This window comes from Carcharhinus amblyrhynchos, chromosome 10 (genome assembly GCF_965287045.1).
Source record: "Carcharhinus amblyrhynchos chromosome 10, sCarAmb.v2.hapA, whole genome shotgun sequence".
NCBI classification, from domain to species: Eukaryota; Metazoa; Chordata; class Chondrichthyes; order Carcharhiniformes; family Carcharhinidae; genus Carcharhinus; species Carcharhinus amblyrhynchos.
Genome location: NC_137333.1, coordinates 2570252 through 2591277, shown reverse-complemented (window position 1 = coordinate 2591277; position 21026 = coordinate 2570252). Strand labels below are relative to the sequence as shown.

The 21026-nt window shown below is 44.9% G+C and overlaps 1 protein-coding gene across 2 annotated transcripts in view; it reads right to left on the bottom strand.

Annotated features, from left to right (window-relative positions):
- LOC145349516 (dedicator of cytokinesis protein 9-like) overlaps positions 1 to 11684 on the bottom strand; it is a 305922-nt gene extending 294238 nt beyond the window's left edge. For both annotated transcript variants that reach the window (XM_080198064.1, XM_080198065.1), the window contains exon 1: positions 11325 to 11684. In XM_080198064.1, coding sequence (XP_080054190.1) covers positions 11325 to 11429 — 105 coding nt within the window. In that variant the 5' untranslated portion in view covers positions 11430 to 11684. The remainder of the gene's footprint in view (positions 1 to 11324) is intronic.
- Between the last annotated feature and the right edge of the window lie 9342 nt (positions 11685 to 21026).

The window sequence follows — 21026 nt, the reverse complement described above, 5'->3', positions numbered from 1 at the left end:
CTCCTCCTGTGCTGTAATATTTCTAGATTTCTGCCTTCCTTTGCAAGCGGGCAACAATCTAAACAGGGTGGCAGGCAATTTCAGCTGTGGCTAAGTGGGTGTTAGAGAATATCCCTTATTCCCTGTGACACACACACTCTTGGCGTTTTAATAAATTAGCAACTAAACAAAGAATTTGTCCGTGGTGATGTCAGAGGATGCAATTTCTCCCCGGTGAAGTGAACACTGGTATCAATAACCGTAACCTAGCAACAAGCTAACAACAAGACTAAATCCTGCAGAACTGTGTGCTGAAAATAATTGGCCTTTACAACTTTCCAAGGCACAACAAAGTGGGTCATACTTGAACGGTTAAGTAGACAGGAGCAATATTTTCTATTGCTAATGGATTTTTGGGGCACTTCTTGTCACTGCGTTTTGCAAGCGAGCAACAATCCCGCTAACCTTTTGAAAGTGTATTAATTCTTGGGATGTGAATGTCACTGGCAAGGCTGGTATTTATTATCCAACCCAAGGTGCTCCCAGAAGCTGGTGGTTAGCCTTCTTCTTAACCAATTGTCACCATTCGATGCATCCCAGTGGTTTGCTGGACCGCTTCAGAATGCAGTTCAGAGTCAACCAGGGCCATGTTGGTGTGGGCCTGGAGTCACACACAGGCCCAGACCAGAATAAGGGCAGCCTTTTTCCTTCTCAAAGAAGGACGCGACTGAACCAGTCGGAGTTTGAAGAGAGTTCGACACCTTCCCGGTAATTTGTACACACGCCGATAATTTTTGATTTTACAATTTCTTCGGTTAAAAACTGGATTCAAATTCTCAAACGGCAATGGCGAGACTTGAACTCATTCTCTGGGTTACCAATGTAGTTATAGTCGGCTACACCACCAACCCCAGTAACCAACTTGTGCCACCCTTTTTCAATTTCTGCCTGGCTCCAGCGCTCCTTTTCTCATTTAACCTCTCCTGCCTCCCATCCTACCATTCCCTGTTCCCTTTCCTTCTCTCTCCCCCTCACCCCTTGCTTAAAACCCCGTTACAGTCACCAGCCTGAAACATCAACTCTGTTTCTCTCTCCCTATGGAGACTTGCTGAGAATTTCCCGCATTTTGTGTTATGATTATTCTTTGTAATGAGAAAAGGTGCATCTTTGTTGCCTCTGCAAAGAGAGGCATCAGACTGTTCACATTTCTAACTGGCAACATTAGGGTGGCACGGTGGTTAGTGATTAGCACTGCTGCTTCACAGCGCCAGACACTCGGGTTCAATGCCCAGCTTGCACAACTGTGTGGAGTTTGCACGTTCTCCCCATTTCTGCCTGAGTTGCCCCCGGGTACTCTGGTTTCCCTCCTACAATCCAAAGATGTGCAGGAGAGATGGATCTGTCATGTTAAATTTCCCCAATTTTACTAAGTTAGTGGGGATTATTGGGGTAAATACATGAGGTTATGGGTATAGGGTGGGGGGGTGGGCCTGTGAGACACAAAGGCCAGAATTTTACCAGAATCGAGGCGGGCGAGGCTCGCGGAACGACATTCTCCACTGGCGTCGGTTGGGATCTTACAAGCCTCGGGCAGACAAGACGGTAAAATTCTGACGACTATGTCAGAGAGTCAGTATAGACCCGATGGGCCGAAAGGCCCCCCTCGCACTTTAAGGACTCTATGAATTACAAGTTGCATTTGTGCGGCGCCTTTTAGTAAGGCCGGGCAGGGGGTGGGGAAAGAGAGACAGAGAGACTGATGTCGAACGGCAGGGGGAGGTCGGTCAGTCCCAGCCTCAGACAGTTGTCAGGAGGAGGGATGGAGCTGGTTGTTAGGGAACGAGAGATGTGGCATCAGCCAGACTGACCGTCAGTCGCAGCCTCACAATGCTGGAGCATTGAAGGTTACTGGAATGAATGGAGCCTTCCCACTCCCTCCTCCGTGACAAAGCTGCAAAGACACGGATGGACTGTTCAGCATTCAGTGTGCCCAAGAGCGGAACAATTGTTAACAAGGCTGCAAATGGTCCCTTTATACGGCGGGGCTGATTCTGAGAGGACAAGTGCTATTGACAGTAACAATGCAGTTTTAATGACCAGGGACATTTAGCATCAGAGGCAACAACAAGCGTCTAGAACAGGCTGTCCGTTCACCGATTCGCACCCAAGCTGCAATCGTTAGAAAAGAAATGTCCAGCAGAATAGAGTCAGCTTTCCTGTCTGCTGGCCTTTACAGAGTTCAGACCCTGCAGGATGGTCCCGGTGTCTCCAGCAATTAAAGATTAATTTCTTGGATAACAGCAAGCAAAAACCCAGCAGAAAAATCCTCAGGATTTAAAAGTATCCTGTTTTTTTTCAAGAAAAAACAATATCTTTGAATGCTTTTGCCAGTTGATGAACGTAACGGGTTTGGTGGCACGGTGACACAGCGGTTCACACTGCTGCCTCACAGACCCGGGTTCGATTCCAGCCTCAGGTCACTGTCTGTGTGGAGTTTGTACATTTTCCCCGTGTCTGCGTGGGTTTCCTCCGGGTGCTCCAGTTTCCTCCCACACTCCAAAGCTGCGCAAGTTGGGCTGATTGGCCATGTTAAATTGTCCTTTAGTGTTCAGCAGTGTGAACATGTGGAGTTACAAGGATTGGGCCTGGGTAGGATTGTGGTTGGTGCAGACTAGATGGGCCAAATGGCCTCTTTCTGCACCACAGGGATTCTGCGATACAAGTGTTGAGAGTTGAGACAAAAAAGCAGGTGAAGCCGTCATACGATGAAACCTCCAAGTACACCTCCAACCAGAGCTGGTGACGAGATCAGAATGACAATCTCATCGTTCTAGCCTGATGCTATAGGAATATTCACTCTAAACTGCAAAGATGTCTCTGTGATAACTTGCATTAAACCTTACACGGCATAACTCCTCCTTCCTGCTGGATCTGTCCTGTGGTATTAGTAAGGTTGATTCAGCAACAACACATCACTGACCTGCTTTCAATAGAAGACTCCCCAATTTAATCGGTGCATTTAGCAGTAGTTTATTAGAAGAACTCTGTTCTTCTTAATTATTACTGAATAGAGGTCAATTGTCCAATTGTTATCATTAGCCTTTTAAATCCAGATTTTTATTGAAATCAAATTTCACCAACTGCCACGGTGGGATTCGAACCTGGTCTCCAAAGTGTTATGCTGGTCTCTGGATTACTGGTCTAGTGACAATACTACTGCACCACCGCCTCCCCAATGCTGGGATGTAGACAATATGGTTGTTAATTTGCACGGCCATGAACAAATGTCCAGAGAAACCTGAGCAGATGGGGTTTTGGTTTAATGTTTCATCCAAAAGCCTGCCCTCCTGACAGTGCAGCACTCTCTCAGTACTGTACTACACGCACTAATAAAAGCAGAGAAATAACATTGATTTAGGCACCTGTTCTTCATGAAAAATTGTTAGTTGAAAGGGTTAAAAGATTGATCAACTTTTAATGTGTTTGGTGCAGTTTTTGCACTGTCGTTGTGAGAATCCCCAGTGCCGTTTTGCAATCACTGCTGTGACCTCAGTCCCGTCTAATGCTTTACGAAATGCGTGTCCCCATCATTAATGGAAAATTATAACCGTCATCATTTTAATGGGGTGAAAATAATAGGTTATCTTTGCTTCAAAGGCAACATCACGCAAACCAGCCTCCCATCTATTGACTCTGTTTACACTTCCCGCTGCCTTGGCAAAGCAGCCAGCATAATCAAGGTCCCCACGCATTCCGGACTTTCTATCTCCACTTTCTTCCTTAGGGAAAAAGATGCAAAAGTTTGAGGTCCTGTACCAACCAACTCAAAAACAGCTTCTTCCCTGCTGCCGTCAGACTTTTGAATGGACCTACCTTGCATTAAGTTGATCTTTCTCTACACCCTAGTCATGACTGTAACACTGCATTCTGCACTCTCTCCTTTCCTTCTCTATGAACGGTATGCTTTGTCTGTATAGCACGCCAGAAGCAATACTTTTCACTGTATGTTAGTACATGTGAGAATAATAAATCAAATCAACTTAAAAAGTCAGAGGCTTTTAAAGAAAAACTCATTAGGAGAAAAACCGGTGTCTAAACTAAATGAAGCACTTCAGACAATTAAACTTTTGAAAGCAAGAATGATAGATCTTTGTTAGATGAGATTATTAAGTGGTCTGGGACACAGGTGGTTAAATGATGCTCAGAAACAGATCACCCACTGAATGACAGAACAGGTTTGAGGAGTCGGAAAAGCTTCCTCCTGTTCCTAACCGTGATATCCTGCTGGATTTTAAGGTGAGCTCTGTGTCCAAAGCATTTGGTCATCTTCTCAGATATCTAGTGGTGCCACAGTTTTACCGCCTCGACCACACGTAACTGGTAAGTTACTGCCCAAGGCCAATGAAGAATGCTGTTCTGCAAGCCTCACCCACCCTGATTCCGGGACAGGCGTGCCAGTAAGATTCCAGCATAATTTCATATGTTATATTTTCTCTAAAGCCACATGTTTGGAACCAGCAATGAGAAGTCTACGAGCTTTCTGTAATCTCTGCCATCAGATATCGCCCAGGTGAGGTTCAACTGGATTTACAAATATGCAACCAATTCACATCTGTTACCATTGGCCATTGCGCAAAGAACAAGGAAAGGACAAAATATACATTATGACAGCTGATTAAGAGAATGCTGAACATTCATTGCTGACCAATGAGTTTTTAATCCTTCCCTGGACACAGATTGAAATTAGCTGCGGCACATGTAAATATCAATCCTTGAATACTCTGTTACTCAGGACTCATAATGGATAAAGCTACAAACATTCTGAATCCCAAAGACAAGTACAGAGGCCATTCAGCCCATCTTATCAAAGAAGGCTACATCAAATGATGATAAGAATTTGGGTTCATACAGCACCTTTAACTTGGTAAGACCATCCCAAAGTGCCATAGGATTCACCTTGATGGCCATTCCAGGTATAAATCTCCCTCTTAAGCACTTAATGCAGTGGTGGACAAACTGGACCCTGGGGGGGGGCCACATGCAGCCCACGTGTTATAATGTAACCAATGATAACATTAGAACCCGTTATAATGTACCCAATGGTAAAATGCTGTGAGGATCAGCTGACCAGCTAACCCGGTATAAATAGAAAGCAGATGGGGATTCTGGGGAGCTTGTGTGGCCGAGTTAAAACTTACTTTATTAGTGTCACAAGTAGGCTTACATTAACGCTGCAGTGTAGTTACCATGAAAATTGCCTAGTTGCCACACTCCAGCACCTGTTCGGGTACACTGAGGGAGAATTTAGTACGGCCAATATGCCTAACCAGGACATCTTTCAGATGGAAACCAGAAGAAAGCCACGCAGACACGGGGAGAATGTGCAGAGTCCACACAAACATTGACCCAGTCCGGGAATCGAACCTGGGTCCCTGGTGCTGTGAGGCTGCTGTGCTAACCACTGTGCCACCGTGCTGCCCTATGTACTGATATAATGAAGTTTCTTCATTCAATCTTTTTCTTTGATTTACTGTGGCAATAGTTCTTTTATTGCTGGCAACTGAAGGTCCTCACTGCTGGGTGAACACTGTTGGGGTCCTGAGTGTGGCCCACGAGACATTTTGTAGACTGTTGAACATGCACAGGGCTGCCAGATTCTGCTGAATTCCGTCCATATGTTTTTTTTTCCCTACCAGCGTGACTAAACCCATATTTAGCAAAGACACAAGAAGTGAGGTGCATATTGATTGCTCACAACATTGACTGCAAGAGCTGTGCACTCCCTCTGTGTCCAAACAAAGCGTACATATTTCATTTCAGGTTAATAAGAACATAAGAACATAAGAAATAGGAGCAGGAGTAGGCCATCCAGCCCTTCGAGCCTGCCCCGCCATTCAATAAGATCATGGCTGATCTGTCGCTGCTCAGTTCCACTTTCCCGCCCTCTCCCCATAACCCTTAATCCCCTCTCCTATCAAAAACCCATCAACCCGCGTCTTAAAAATATTTAGCGAGGCAGCCTCCACCACTTCAATGACAAATGTATGACTGATGAAGCATTTTCTACAACTCGTCCGTGAGATATTCGACATGTAGAACATAGAACACTACAGCACAAACAGGCCCTTCGGCCCACAAGTTGCACCGGTTGTATCCCAACCTACCAGGCCTATCTATAACCCTCAATCCCATTAAATCCCATTAAACGTATTCAATGTTTTCAATAATATTCATGGGGGTAATGATTTGCGAATGTGTGCGTGTATGGAGACACACCTCTTGGCATCTCTTTGGCAACAGTCTGTCGATTTGATTAATTGTACAGTATTTCCAAAGTAAAACATTTGTTATATTCCTGTTTCATAAACCATCAGTGAAACACAAATTTAAATCAGCTTTTGCAAAGTTGATGAAGCTTTAAATGGGAAGTTTTCCCCAACACCAATCTACGGACACAGAAGATATCAAACCTCAGGAACAAGACCCCCATTGGTGACAAACATTATCTGAACAACTCAGTGAGGTGATTCTTTGGCAACCTTTCCAGATGGTCTGGGATATTCTATCTACCGTGGGCTTGTTGGGACAGGCATCATAGCAGAGAGAAAACATGATCATTTTCGCACTGAACGCTTAATAATTGCATCACAATAAGCGAGAATTCGCCAAACTCTTCTGAAACCAGCCACAGAGCAGGAGCAGGAAAAGGCCAACTGTTCATTCATCAGAGGAGGAGGCCCCTTGATCCATCATTCCAGCGCTGGCTCTATCCACTCCCCTGCTCTTTCCCCACAGCCCTGTCAGCTTTTCCTTTTCAAGGATCTATCTAATTCCCTTTGGGAAGTTATTACTGAACCAGCTTCCTTTGCCCTAAAAGGCAGCGCATTCCCGATCACTCCAGCTTGCTATTGCATTCGCCTCACATCAGTACAGCCACAGCACCAAAACTGGACGCTTCCCATGTCTCCGACTACCCCATGAACCTGTGGCCATGTCCTCCAGGGAGAGGTTTAAAGAAATAGTAGGGTCGAGAAGGAGAGACTAATCTCCAACTCCTGCATTAAAGCAAATCCAGAGGGTTGCAAGAATCAAAGCTCAAAATTACCAAAAGTGAAAACGCTGGAAAATCACATCTGTAAGGAGAGAAAAGGGCTGAAGTTTTGAGTCCAAATGACCTTTTGTCAAAGCTGGTTTCATTTTGACAAAGATTTTCCAGCATTTTCTCTTTTGGTTTCAGATTCCAGCTTCCGCAGTAATTTGCTTTTATCCAAGCTTCAAAATAATCTCTGTCCAGAGTCAAGAACCCAGCCAGCTCCTGTTAAAGTGTCAGAAGTGACTCACTGCCCCGCCCACAACACATTCCACAGGCTCCCCACTCTCCATGTTCGAAATATGTCCTCATATTCCCCTTTAAATACCAGCAATTGACTAACTTCCATCTAATGCTACAATAAGAAAAACTGTCAATTCAAAATGAACAGTGTGACAATCATCGCTCCAGTAAATGGGGAGGCGATGGCCGAGTGGTATTATCGCTAGATTATTAATCCATAAACTCAGTTTATCTTCTGGGGACTTGGGTTCAAACCCCACCAAGGCAGCTGATGGAATTTGAATTTAATAAAAATACTGATAGCCATGAAACCATTGTTGAAAAAACTCATCTGCTTCACTAATGTCCTTTAGGGAAGGAAATCTTCCATCCTTACCTGGTCTGGCCTACATGTGACTCCAGGGCCACAGGAGGGTGATGGTTCTCAACTGCCCTCTGAAATGGCCGAACAAGCCATTCATAGGCAACCAAGGATGGGCAATTAATGTCCCACGAATAAACAAAATAACCTTCTCCAAATATATAGCTTAAACACACTGAGCCTCACCTAATATCAGGCCTCATAAACAAAGAGAATGGTGCATTTTCTATGGCTTGGGATCTTAAGGTACGGGTTATTTTCTTTGACAGTGTCACTTGTAATTCTGTTTCCTCCACTCATCTATATATTTCAGATATGAATTCTAGCAAGACGATGTGAGCAAGTGGTTCTCACTGCTTATTTTGATTTGCCAGATTTGTAATTATTTTGAATTCGAGTAGCAACTAACTCGATTCCTGGCTACGTGCTTCGGAATATTGTGACTACTAAATCTGGGAGCTGTTCAATAAACATTTAATTATTTTCAAAACGCTAATATGAACATTTGGCCCAAGTTTAAAATGTAGCAAGCAGACATGAATCTGTTCAGGTAGAAATCAGTTCAGCTTTCCTAATGAAAATAAATACAAATGAACGCTACAATATTGCCAACCATTGCCCCAACTTCCCAAACCTGAAATACCGGCCGCAATTCTCTGGATATTTTTATCGGCAGGATTCTCTGGTCCCGTAAGAGTCATAAGATATACTTTGGTAAAATAGAGTACTTTAAAAAATTAATTCATATACAACATGCCAACACAGAAATTCAAGATAAAGATCTAGTGCTGATTTGGTCAGGCAGGACACTTGGAACATATGGTGAATGTAATTATGCAACATCTCTGCAGTCACTTACAAATGTTCTGGGTTGGAAAGTGAAACAACGTCAACAAATATATGGTCAAAAATACTCAAAAGCACAAAACTTTTCAATGTAAGCAATCAGAACAGGAATTGAGGGCACCTTAACCAAATCTTTTACCACTGCATCGTTGGCTTTGAGAAATCGACAATAATTTACACAAATAGTTCAACATCAAGCCAAGGAAATATGGGATATCACTGATGTAAATCTCAATTAGGAAACCGCTTTCCCTGCGTGACCCTACTCTACACAAACAAACAGGCTCAAACACATTAAATAAAAACACAAAGTGGCTAAAAAACATCAGGCAACTTCAGTGGAGGGAAATCAAACAAGATCGATACATCCTTTCCTCTTTATTTAGTTGAAAATAATGGGAGTGTCGAAACAAACAATCACTAGTAGCCCCAAGATACAAAAATTGTGCTTCTGAAATCTCTTGATATCGATTCCGCACGGATAAAGCACAAACACAGCTTGGTATGGCTCCTGCTCTGACTGAGACTGCAAGAAACTACATAGGGTCATGAATGTAGCCCAGTCCATTACGCAAACCAGCCTCCCATCCACTGACTCTGTCTACACTTGCCGCTGCCTTGGGAAAGCAGCCAGCATAATCAAGGACCCAATGCACTCTGGACATTCTTTCTTCCACTTTCTTTCATCTTTTTCCATTAGGAAAAAGATGCAAAAGTCTGAGGTCACGTACCAACCGACACAAGAACAGCTGCTTCCCTGCTGCCATTAGACTTTTGAATGGTTCTGTCATATACTAAGCTGCTCTTTCTCCACACTCGATCTGTAACTGCAACATTTTGTTCTGCACCCTCTCCTTTCCTTCTCCCCTATATACTCCATGAGCAGAATGCTTTGTCTGTCACATGTGACAATAATAAATCAAATCCAACATTTCAGGCTGGATTTTCTTGCCCCGTTCAGGCGAAACCATAAGATTCCGCCCGAGGTCAACGGAGATTTCCATTGTGGAACCCTCGCCCACTCCGATTCCAGGGCGGGCAAGGTGGTAGAGTTCGGACATTCAAGTCCAATATGACTCTTCTTTGGGTGGGCAGTTTTAACAGCATCTCCACCTTGGCTCTTTAAGAGGAGGAGAACTTGTTTTTATGCAGTGAGTTGTTGTGATCTGGAATTGTCCAAAAGGATCGAGTCAACATGAACTTTCAAAAGCAAATCAGATAAATACTTGGTGGGGGGTGTGGATCTAATTAGATAGCTCTTTCAAGAGGCCAGCACAAGCACACTGGGCCAAATGGCCTCTTTGTGTGTGTAGGCTTCTTTATTAAATATATAGCATTACCACCAAAAGGGGAGAAAGGAGGTACAATGTTTCTGCTCACATTCATTTTGCCAATTAAGCAAATACAAATCATTGCAAAACTCAAAAACTGATTTAAAAGTAACAGCACAAAACAACAATAAAATCCCAAATAAAGTAATTCACCATTTACAAACACTGGTGTATAATCTTCTAATATACAACACAATATACATGGAACATATAGAAAGTTATGTCCATGTATGAAGTATACAAAATGCTTCGATAACTCAGCTCCTGTGTTCGATACTCATCAGTGGAGGAATTTACCATCTATTTGAAACTGCCTCTAAACATATTGACCCGGTGTGTTTACAAATAACACCAACACCCTTTATTCGTTTGAACTTTTTACAGCAATGATTGGAGATCGAGGAGAATGGACCCAGATATTAAAATATACATGATCAAAATAAATACACATATCTGTGATATAGAGTATTGAATAAATATACAATATATGTACACCACTACACATACATATTAGACAAACACAGAACCACAGATCTAGATACCCACACACACTCTGACAGACCCTGAGAAACACTGAACCAGGGATGTGCAAAGTGACACATATATAGATCCAGACAGACACACACAAACACACACACACACAGATCCTGACAAACACTGACCCAGATATGTATCCACTGACACATACACAGATCCAGGCACACACACACACACGCACACAGATCAACCCACTGACCCAGACATGTACCCATTGACATAAAAGAGATCCAGGCACACACAGATTCAGACACATACAGGTAGGCCCAGACAAGCACTGACAGAGACATGTATCCACTGACACATTGACACATCCAGGCACACACACACACACACACACACAGACCCAGACAAACAGTGATCCAGACATGTACCCACTAACACACACACACACACAGACCACACATAGACAGGCCCTGACAAACATTGACCCAGACATGTACAAACTGACACATATGCAGATCCAGGCAGGCACACACACACACACACACACACACACACGGATCCTGACAAACACTGACCCAGACATGTGCACACTGACACACACACAGATCCAGACACACACATGCACTCACAGACCAGACACACATCCACAGCCTGAGCAACATTAACCCAGACACGTACACCCAGAACCAGATCTACACACATCAACCCAGGCACACTCACACACACACAGATACAGACCCTGACACACACACACACACACACACACAGTAACCCACACAGACAGAGCCAGTATGAGCACGCACAGTCTCTTGCCCTCTGCTTCTCTCCAGCGCTGGGGTGTAATGTGAAAAGCAGGCAGCTCTCTGCCAGTCTGTGTGCCAGTGCAGAGGCTGCCTTGGCTGGCAGCTACATTGTAACCAGGCCTGGAGCAGTGACAATGAAATAGAAACAGGGAGAGGGAGAGGGAGAGGCTGTCCCCCCGCACACTCACCACGAAGATCGAGGTCCGCACCACCTCGGAGACACTCTGCCGGAGTTCGGCTGCGGTGCCGGGTTTGCTGAGAGCCCGGGTAAACCTCCGCGTCTCCTGTGCCATTGCCGGGGAGTCTGCCAGCAGAAACCCCCCCAGGGTGAGGCTCGGCCTTGCACACTCTCCCCACCTTCTCCTCCCAGCTTCCTGAAACACCTCCGGTGGAGCTCACATCCTCCTCCAGCCCATTGCTGCTCCTTCCTCTCTCTCTCAGTGTTCCTTCTCCTCTGCTCTCCACTCTGCCTGAGCTCCGGGGATGTCCTCAGTGCGGCACTGCCAGTGAGAATACTTTAATTTTCTCTGCAAGGTAAGGTGGAAAGGGCGGGGGAATCTCTCCTCCCAGTGTTGCTGGTGGACTCTTATCCTCCCTCCTCCAGCACCCAGGCTGAGAACTCAATAGCAAAGAGCTTGCTGAATAATCTCTACTGCCCTCTCTCTCCCTCCCCATCCACTGCCCAGGTACAGACAGCAATGTCCTGCACTCTCCCTACGCAAATCACTTCATTGCAAAGTTCTGCAAAACGAAATGTCATTGATCCATCTTGAAAAATAACCCCCCCCCCCCCCCCTCACCATCTTTCTGGGCTGGTTCTTCACCCTCTGGAAACTCCCTCCTTCCCATGGTTTACACCCTAGGGTTCATTTCAGAGAGATTTGCATTTAAATTTCATTGAATCTTACAACGCAGGCCCTTCGGCCCATCACGCCCTATACCAGCTCTTTGAAAGACCCAATGCAAAGGGTGGCACGGTGGCACAGTAACTAGCCTCACAGTGCCAGGAACCAGGGTTTGATTCCCTGACTGGGCAGTGATTGAGTCTAATTATATAGATGCATTTACGGGGTCATGTGGAGCATAAAGACCAGCATCAACCCGATGGGCTGAATGGCCTTTCTCTGTGCGGTAACTCCTATGCTCCCATCAACCTTTTACAGCATGGTGGCGCAGTGATTGGCACTGCTGTCTCACAGCGCTAGGGACCTGGGTTCGATTCCTGGCTTGGGTCACTGTGTGTGCTGAGTTTGCACATTCTCCCCATGTCTGTGTGGGTTTCCTCCGGGTGTTCCGGTTTCCTTTCACAGTCCGAAAGACATGCTGGTTAGGGTGCATTGGCCATGCTAAATTCTCCCTCAGTGTACCCGAACAGGCGCCGGAGCGTGGTGACTAGGGTATTTTCACAGTAACTTCATTGCAGTGTTAATGTAAGCCTACTAATAAACTTTAATTAGTCATAGAATCCCTACACTACACATGAGGCCATTTGGTCCATCAAGTCTGTACCAGCTCTCTGATAGGATACTTTACCCAGGCCCTAGCCCTGTTAGCCCACTCGTTCACCCCACTAATCACCCTAACCTATATATCTTGGGACACTAAGGGGCAATCTAGCATGGCCAATTCACCTAACCTGCACATCCTTTGGATGCGGAGGAAACCCACTCAGACATGGGGGTATCAGTGCAGACTCCACACGGACAGTCATAGAATTGTACAGCACAGCAAAAGACCCTTTGGCCCATCATGCCAGCCATCCAGCACTTATCCATTCTAATCCCATTTTTCAGCACTTGCTCCACAGCCCAATATGCTATGGTATCTGAAGTGTTCACCTAAATGCTTCTTAAATGTTGTGAGGGTTCCCACAGCCTTTCAGGCAGTGGGTTCCAGATTCCCACCACCCTCTGGATGAAAAGATGTTTTCCTCAAATCCCCTCTGAATTTCCTGCTTCAAATCAGTCACATGCGGCCCTTGGTCTTTCTCCAGCACTGTTAGTTCTCCCCTATTCCAGCACCCCCCCCCCATCACCCCCGGTCAAGTTTATATCCAATTCCTCCTTTTGCTGAGTGTGTTTCCACTGCCCTTTTCAGGCAGAACCCTCCAGATCATAACGACTTGCTGCACAAATGTATATGATCTTCATCTTCCCCTCTCTGCCTCGGTTGACAGCTATCTTCAGCCTGCTGCGTCCCTCTCTCTGGCTGGCTGACCCTCCCAGCCTGCAAACACTTTCTCCTTCTCCGCTCCATTACATCCCTTCATGATTTTTGACACCTCTAGTAAATCTACCCTTGACCTTCTCTGCTTGAAGGAGACCAATCCCAGCTCCTCCAGCCTCTGCACTGTGCTGAAGCCATTCCAGTAAATCTCTGCAGCCTGTCTGAGCTCAGGATATCCTTCCTAAAGCACAATACTCCGGCTCAGGCTGAAACAGTGATTTATAACAGTTTAGCATAACTTCCTCGCATTCACACACCCTCCATCGCTGTTTATGAGGCCAAGGACACCACGGACTAATAAACAGCTTTATATGCATCTCATCAACTTTGTTGAGGGGACTAACATGCCATGAATTACTCTGAAGTGCGGTGATTGTCATGAAGTATATCATAGCACAGCAAGATCCAACAAATGGCAACATGAGGAACGCGTTCTAATAACTCTGCTTTTTGAGAGAATGTTGATCAGATGAAACCACTGTTGTTCTACAAAGAGTGGCACCAGATGTTCAACAACCATCTGAATGACCACACTATTCAAATAGAACTTCAACTTATCAACACCTTTGAGGGACAGCACCTCTGACAATGCAGTTATAATAAATCAGTTGGACTTAAATCTGGTGTTGTCAGGCTTCTTACTGTGTTTATCCCAGTCCAACGCCGGCATCTCCACATCAATGCAGCACTCCCTCAGTATTGCACTAAATCATCAGCCTTACTTCATCTGCTCAAATCCTGGGGGTTAAGACTTCACCAGTCTACTGACAGAGATGTCAAATTATACAGATTACTATAACTCTGGAAGGTGCTGGATTCTGTTCAGGTGTCAGTTTTCCATCACATACACCTCCCAGCTCCCCAAAAGCCTGCCCACCATCTACAAGACACAAGTCAGTGTTCATCCAGGAGAAGACATTCTTTGGTTATAGGCAATAAAACAAAACAAAACTTGCTCCAACAGATAAAGCAAAGAAAAAGATTTAATAAAGAAACTTCACTACTCCAACACCTGAGGCCTCACCCTGAGCCATTCCAAACTACCACATTTCCCAACACATTCTTACTAATACTGAGTCAACTGATCAGCTGATCATCTCGTCATTTTAGCATTGATTACATAGTTTACTGGGTCCACTGACCCTGTAAGAAGTCTCACAACACCAGGTTAAAGTCCAACAGGTTTATTTGATAGCCAACGCCACTAGCTTTCAGGGTTCTGCTTCTTCGTCAGAAGAGTGGGACCTGATGAAGGGGCAGAGCCCCAAAAGCTAGTGGCATTTGAGACCAAATAAACCTGTTGGACTTTAATCTGGTGTAGTGAGACTTCTTACTGTGTTTACGCCAGTCCAACGCCGGCATCTCCACATCATCAACTGACCCTTATAGCTTGTAAGCATTGGTCACACTACAACAGATCCAGTGTTACCATTGGCTACATTCTAATGCAGTCAGGAGTGTAATGAAATACTCTCTACTTGCCTGGATGGGTGCAGCTCCAACAACATTCAAGAAATTCGACACCATCCAGGACAAAGCAGCCTGCTTGATTGACAGCCTGTCCATTCCCTCCACCACTGGTGCACAGTGGTAGCCGTGTGTACCATCTACAAGATGCAGGAACTCACCAAGTCTCCTTCAACAGCACCTTCCAAACACGCAACCTCTACCACCTAGAAGGAGCAGAGCAGCAGACAAACGGAAATGCCATCTCCTGCAAGTTCCCTTCCAAGTCACACACCCACCCTGACTTGAAACTGTATTGTTGTTTCTTTACTGTTGCCGGTTCAAAATCCTGGAACTCCCTCCCAAAGAGTGGATGTTCTTACAATATATAGATGATATATACTATCAATATAGACTGCAACGGTTCAAGAAAGTGGTTCAGCACCAAATTCTTAGGGGCAATAAAAATGCTGGCCTAGTCAGCGTGGGAAAGAATTAAAAACATTCTAAGGCCCAATTTAAATTGGATTTATATAGCACCTTTCCTAACCTCAGGATGCTCAAATGCAGTTCGCATCCTATTAATTTCCTTTGAAATACAGTCACTGATGTACTGTAGGAAATGCAGCAGCTAATTTATGCACAGTAAGCTCCCAATATCAGCAATATGATTATGCCAATGTCATCTCCTTTAGTAATCTTAGTTGAAGGATAAATTTCCACCTGGACATTGCGGAGAACGCCTGTGGTCTTCCTTGAAATAATGCCTTGGGGTCAGTTTAGAAGGAAGGTGGGGCCTCAGTTTAACATCTCATCCAAACATAAATGGGCACCACCGAGAGTGCAGCACTCCCTCAGCACTGCACTGGGAGTGCTGGTCTGAGGTTAACTTTCAAGACTCTGCACCAAAGTTTGAGCTGATTGTGTTCACAAGAGTGTTAGAATGAGCTGTAACTCACAAGAAAATTTGCAAAGGTTAATGGTAATTGAAGTGATCTCTGTTCCAAGTCACTGATCCCAAAGCCAGTTTTGTAACATCCCTGGTACAAGTCCAGCTGTCATCAACACCAATTTAAATAAATTCTGGCCATAAATCACAAAACTTCAAATTAGAGATAGAATGTAGAACTCAGGAGCACAGGAAGTGATTGAGGTTAACGATATAGATATTTACAGGGTCATGTGGAACATAAAGACCAGCATCAACCTGATGGACCGAATGGCCCTGCTTCTGTGCTGCTAATTCTATACTGTCCTATGTTCCCATCAACCTTTTATAGCACAGTGGCAGAGTGGATAGCACTGCTGCCTCACAGTGCCAAGGACCCGGGTTCGATTCCCAGCTTGGGTCACTGTCAGTGTGGAGTGTGCACATTCTCCCCGTGTCTGTATGGGTTTCCTCTGGTGCTCTACTTTCCTCCCACTGTCTGAAAGACGGACTGGTTAGGTACATTGTCCATTCCAAATTCTCCCCCAGTGTACTTGAACAGGCACTGGAATGTGGCGACTGGGGGATTTTCACAGTAACTTTGTTGCAGTATGAATGTAACACTAATAAATAAACTTTAAATATTTATCATTATGTCCCACAAACTGTTTCTCTGTTGACTTCCCTCATCAACTAAATAGCTGTTCCCTTATTTAGATGTAATAAGGCAAGTTGCATGTTTTATAAGCACTGTAGCAGGAAGTGGCTGACATTCTCATCAATTAACACTTATTGTCTAAATAAATCATTGTAAGGAAACATGGTAAAATGAAACTTCCAGGAACACGTAAGAATGAAAATATTATGATTCATTTTCAAAGTAAGCAATAATTTTTTTTAAATTTTCTGTCACAATAAAAACATTTATAATTTCAAAATTAATGTGTTTTGTTAAAAGTACTGATTATCCTGTGTAATGGTGTGACAAATGTGTATATTTTTCTTGGCAATATTTTGAATGGTTTGCCTAGGCTGTGAAAAATAACTCACTCAAATTCAAAGAGGAGAATTCCCATTCGATCACAACAGCACTTAAGTAAAGTTTATTTATTCATCACAAGTAAGCTTACGTTAACACTACAATGAAATTACTGTGAAAATCCCCTAGTCGCCACACTCTGGTGCCTGTTTGGGTAACACTGAGGGAGAATTTAGCGTGGCCAATGCACCCTAACCAGCACGTCTTTGGGCTGTGAGAGAAAATCTGAGCATCCGGAGGAAACCCAAGCAGGGAAAATGTGCAAACTCCACACAGACAGTGACCCAAGCCGGGAATTGAACTCTGGTCCCTGGCGCTTTGAAGCAGCAGCAGTGCTAACCACTGTGCTGGGACGTTTAAAATAAAAACTTTTGAAATGACACTGCCACTTTTTAATGATACAGATAGGAATTCCACCTGGGTACCTGGGTGAGTACTTGGCACACCATAACATTCAAAGCAATGGACCAAATGCTGGCAAGCAAAGGAAAGTTTATTTATTTATCAAAAAATAGACTTAAATTCACACTGTAATGAAGTTACTGTGAAAATCCCTAATCACCACATTCCGGTGCCTATTTGGGTACACTAGAACACAGAACAGTACAGCACAGTACAGGCCCTGCGGCCCTCAATGTTGTGCCGAGCTATGTCCAAACCCAAGATCAAGCTATCCCACTCCCTATCATTCTGGTGTGCTCCATGTGCCTATCCAATAACTGTTTGAAAGTTCCTAAACTGACTCCACTATCACAGCATTCCACACCCCAACCACTCTCTGAGTAAAAAAATCTACCTCGGACATCCCTCCTATATCTCCCAACATGAACCTTATAGTTATGCCCCCTAGTAACAGCTACATCCACCCGAGGAAATAGTCTCCGCACGTCCACTCTATCTATCCCAGTCATATTCTTATAAACCTTTACCATGGAGGGAGAATTTTGCATAACCAATTCACCCTAACCTGCAAATCTTTTTGGACTGTGGGAGGAAACTGGAGCACTCAGAAGGAACCCACGCAGACACAGCAAGAATGTGCAAACTCCACACACAAACTCCACACATTGAACCTAGGTGCCTGGTGCTGAGAGGCAGCAGTGCTAACTACTGTGCCATCGTGTCGTCCTTTTCAGTGGGATTAGGTGGGCTGGTTGGGCCTTCCATGCATTGATATAGACTCAGTGGGCCAAAGGGACTATTCTGCACTGTAGTATTCTATAACTCTATGATAACACTAACTCTGGAAACCTTTGACCTCGGCCGTGGCTGGGATTCTCCGGTCCCGCTGCAGGGAATTAAGTTTTGGCTGAGTGCCAAATTCTCCATTCTCGCTGGCGGGGGTGGGGTACGGATGAGGTCAGAGAATCCCACCCCAAATCTTTTGTCTGCTCACCAAAACTGCTCTTTGCAAATAGACAATGGTGGTGACAGTTCCTGCTTCCTGATTAGCCCCCATCCATCCCAGGGTGAGATTCTCTAATCTCGTTTGTTCCTGTCTACTGCCAGCGAGAATGGAGAATTTGACACGCAGCCGAAACTTCATTCACTGCAGTGGCACTGGCGAATTCCAGCCGCGAATAAAGAGGAGGTTTCTGGTGCCAATATTACTGAGTATCAGTGTGCCTGAGGTGTACTCGCCCGGAATCTTTTTTCCTTCGTGGGACATGGGCATCGATGGGTGGCCAGCATTTATTGCCCATCTGTAGTTGCCCAAAGGCAATTGAGAGTCACGCCCATTGCTGCGGCTCTGAAGTCACACGTAGGCCAGGTCGGGCAAGGATGGCAGGTTTCCTTCCCAGTGAACCAGATGGGTTTTTCCAACAATTGACGATGGTTTCATAGTCTTTGGTAGATTCTTAATTCCAGATATTGTTTATTGAATTCAAATTCCACCATCTACCGTGGCAGGATTCAAACCCGGGTCCCCAGAACATTAGCTGAGTTTCTGGATTAATAGTCTAGTGATAATACCACTAGGTCATCGCCTCCCCTAACTAATGGCCATTCCCCATACCAGACTGAATTACTTGACCTGGGAGCATCCCCAACTCAGGTCCACACTCGGGCATGGCTAAGGTCAGTGGAAGATTTAGGAAAATGAAGTGGGGAGCCAGGATGAGTTAACACCCGGAAGACTGCAGTTCCAGAAGACTGCAGTTCTAGAAGACTCCAGTTCTAGAAGACTGCAGTTCCAGAAGACTCCAGTTCTAGAAGACTCCAGTTCCAGATGACTCCAGTTCCAGAAGACTCCAGTTCCAGAAGACTCCAGTTCCAGAAGACTCCAGGTCCATCTCAAAATGCTTTGGGTGTTGAAAATGAATGCAGTAGAAACCCAAGATTGGCCATGATGGTATTGTTTGGTGGAGCAGGCTTGATGAGCCATGTGGTCCACACCTACTCCGATACCTTGAGTTCTTGTGCCTGGACACTACTGGAGATAACTGATTTGTAATGGTGCCCATATTTACCTCTCCTGCCCATTTCCAACAATCCGAGGTAATGACATCATAATTCCTGCAAAGGTTGTGTAACTTTAACATAATCGCTGTTAGCAGCTGTACTCAGTGCGGTACAGGATGGAAACAAGGCTTTAGATTTGGCAGATTATTCCATCATTGTTTTGAATGGAATTTGTAAGTCTTTCCTTCCACACACAACTAACAATTATTCCTTACTTTCTGGCTGGAGCCAGGCTGTTAAGGGGTGATGTCAGGAAGCACTGCCTCACACAGAGGGGAGATGGAAATCTGGCAAATCTCACACAAAAAGCCATTGAGGTCAGATGAAAATTTCAAAGCTGTGATTGATAGATTTTTGTTGGGTAAGGAGATTAAGCATTATAAAATCTGTAGAATCCCTATAGCGCAGAAGGAGTCCATTCAGCCCATTGAGTCTGCGCTAACTCTCCAAAAGAGCATCTCATCCAGGTCCGCCCATCTGCCCGACCATGCCCACTCATTTACCATCTAACCTGAATATCTTTGGACACTAAGGGGCAATTTAGCATGGCCAATCCACCTTACCTACATATCCTTGGACAGGGACAAGCAAGCTGTCCAAAGATTTTTTTGGACCTTTCCCCTCTGGGCAGCACTCAGAGGAGACACAGGGAGACAGAGGGAGAATGTGCAAACTCCAATATCACCCAAAACTGTAATTGAACCCGGGTCATAAAAAGTCTATGGAGGCAGAAGTCCCTTCACCAAAAGCCCTTTATTCACAACTCTAACAGCAGTACACAGAGTGCTAGCCATCAGCAATCTATTGTTGGGGGTTGACTTACCTGATGAAGGATCAGCGCTCCGAAAGCACTTCACATCATGGCAACCTCTGGGCGGCATGATGTGGAGATGCCAGTATTGGACTGGGGTAAACACGGTAAGAAGTCTCACAACACCAGGTTAAAGTCCAACAGGTTTATTTGGTACCAAAAGCCACCAGCTTTCAGAGCGCTGCTCCTTCATTAGGTAAGTGGGAGTTCTGTTCACAAACATATAAAGACATAAACTCAATTTACAGAATAATGGTTGGAATGCAAGTTTTTACAGCTAATCAAGTCTTAAAGGTACAGACAATGTGAGTGGAGAGAGGGTTAAGCACAGGTTAAAAAGATGTGTATTGTCTCCAGACAGGACAGTAAGTGAGATTTTGCAAGCCCAGACAAGTCATGGGGGTTACAGATAGTGTGACATGAACCCAAGATCCCGGTGAGGTCATCCTCATGTGTGCAGAACTTGGCTATCAGTCTCTGCTCAGCGACTCTGCGCTGTCGTGTGTCGTGAAGGCTGCCTTGGAGAACTCTTACCCGAAGATCAGAGACCAAATGCCCATGACCGCTGAAATGTTCCCCAGCAGGAAAGGAACAGTCTTGCCTGGTGATTGTTGAGCAGTGTTCATTCATCCGTTGTTGTAGTGTCTGAATGGTCTCCTCAATGTACCATGCCTCGGGACATACTTTCCTGCAGCATATCAGGTAGACAATGTTGGCTGAGTTGCAAGAATATGTACCGTGTACTTGGTGGATGGTGTTTTCACATGAGATGATGGCACCTCTGGAGGGGGTCAGAGGAACTGACATTCCAGTTTAAGTACAGGGCAAAGACTTCCTGATTGACTTACCAATTTGATCCTTAAGCAGTGAGTTCATATTCCAATAGTCTAACCTGATTGAAGTGATTACAGATCCTTGGCACTGTGAGGCAGCAGTGCCAGTGTGGAACAAAGGGAGGCAGATGGAGTTAAGGTGGA